General features: G+C 47.6%; 1 protein-coding gene across 1 annotated transcript in view; it reads right to left on the bottom strand.

The window, feature by feature from the left end:
* ndufb10 (NADH:ubiquinone oxidoreductase subunit B10) overlaps positions 1-220 on the bottom strand; it is a 20,990-nt gene extending 20,770 nt beyond the window's left edge. The window contains exon 1 of the mRNA XM_043711321.1: positions 27-220. Coding sequence (XP_043567256.1) covers positions 27-174 — 148 coding nt within the window. The 5' untranslated portion in view covers positions 175-220. The remainder of the gene's footprint in view (positions 1-26) is intronic.
* Positions 221-980: the final 760 nt, after the last annotated feature.

Genomic DNA, 980 nt, shown 5'->3' with positions numbered 1-980 from the left:
CTCTCCCTCCCCCTTTTCTCTCTCACCTCTGAAGGTTGTAACCGGCAAGTCGACCGTGTAGTAGAATAGTTTGCTGACAATAACCGCCGGGTTGGGCAGTCCGGTCTTCTTGTCCACCTCCGGGGTCCGGCTGTCCGGCTGCCGGTAAACGTCCTTGTCCCAGTCCTCAGGCATCGCTCCGACCGTCAGGGCCCACCACGAACTGCGCAGCCGCACTCTCTGACACACACAACATGGCGCCCCGCGCGGTACACACTGACACACACAACATGGCGCCCCGCGCGGTACACACTGACACACACAACATGGCGCCCCGCGCGGTATACACTGACACACACAACATGGCGCCCCGCGCGGTATACACTGACACACACAACATGGCGTTCATGTGTCTCCATACAGTGAATATGTAGGAAGTATTAGTGTACAGAAAAACAATTAGTTTACATTTTGTAACACAATTCCAAGAAGGCAAAGAGGAGGCCTGATTGAGGTTTGTAAAATTGTGATGTGCGTAGCGGTGTTCCATGTAAATAAACTTTTCTTCTTAGTTGATGGGTCAATAACAAGGGGGAGACTTTTAAGGTAAAGGGTATTTCGAGAGCATCTAAGGATTTCTTTTTCACCGATGTCTGCAACTCAATGCCTAAAAGCCAAAAGAAGTGGCCAAAAACATTTCACAAATATTTAGACAAACACCTCGAACATTATCTAGCATATTGGTCAATGGGCCCAAATGCTGGAAAATAGGACTGTAGTAGATAAGTGCTCAATGACTGGTATTGACACAATGGGCTGAATGGCCTCTTTTCATGCTTAATACCCTCTGACTTTCTTTCAGTAGTAAGATCATGCCCTTAATGCTAGTTCCTGCCATTGCAGTTCCCACTGCACAGCCTTTAATACTGTCCTAATTCAACATTAACCTGAGGACCATAACCTGGGCATTTGTGGATCTCAGATGATATATTTGAGACATC

The sequence above is a fragment of the Chiloscyllium plagiosum genome, chromosome 21, assembly GCF_004010195.1.
Source record: "Chiloscyllium plagiosum isolate BGI_BamShark_2017 chromosome 21, ASM401019v2, whole genome shotgun sequence".
NCBI classification, from domain to species: domain Eukaryota; kingdom Metazoa; phylum Chordata; class Chondrichthyes; order Orectolobiformes; family Hemiscylliidae; genus Chiloscyllium; species Chiloscyllium plagiosum.
Note: the sequence above shows the minus strand (reverse complement) of the source record. Positions and strands in the feature narration are given on the sequence as shown.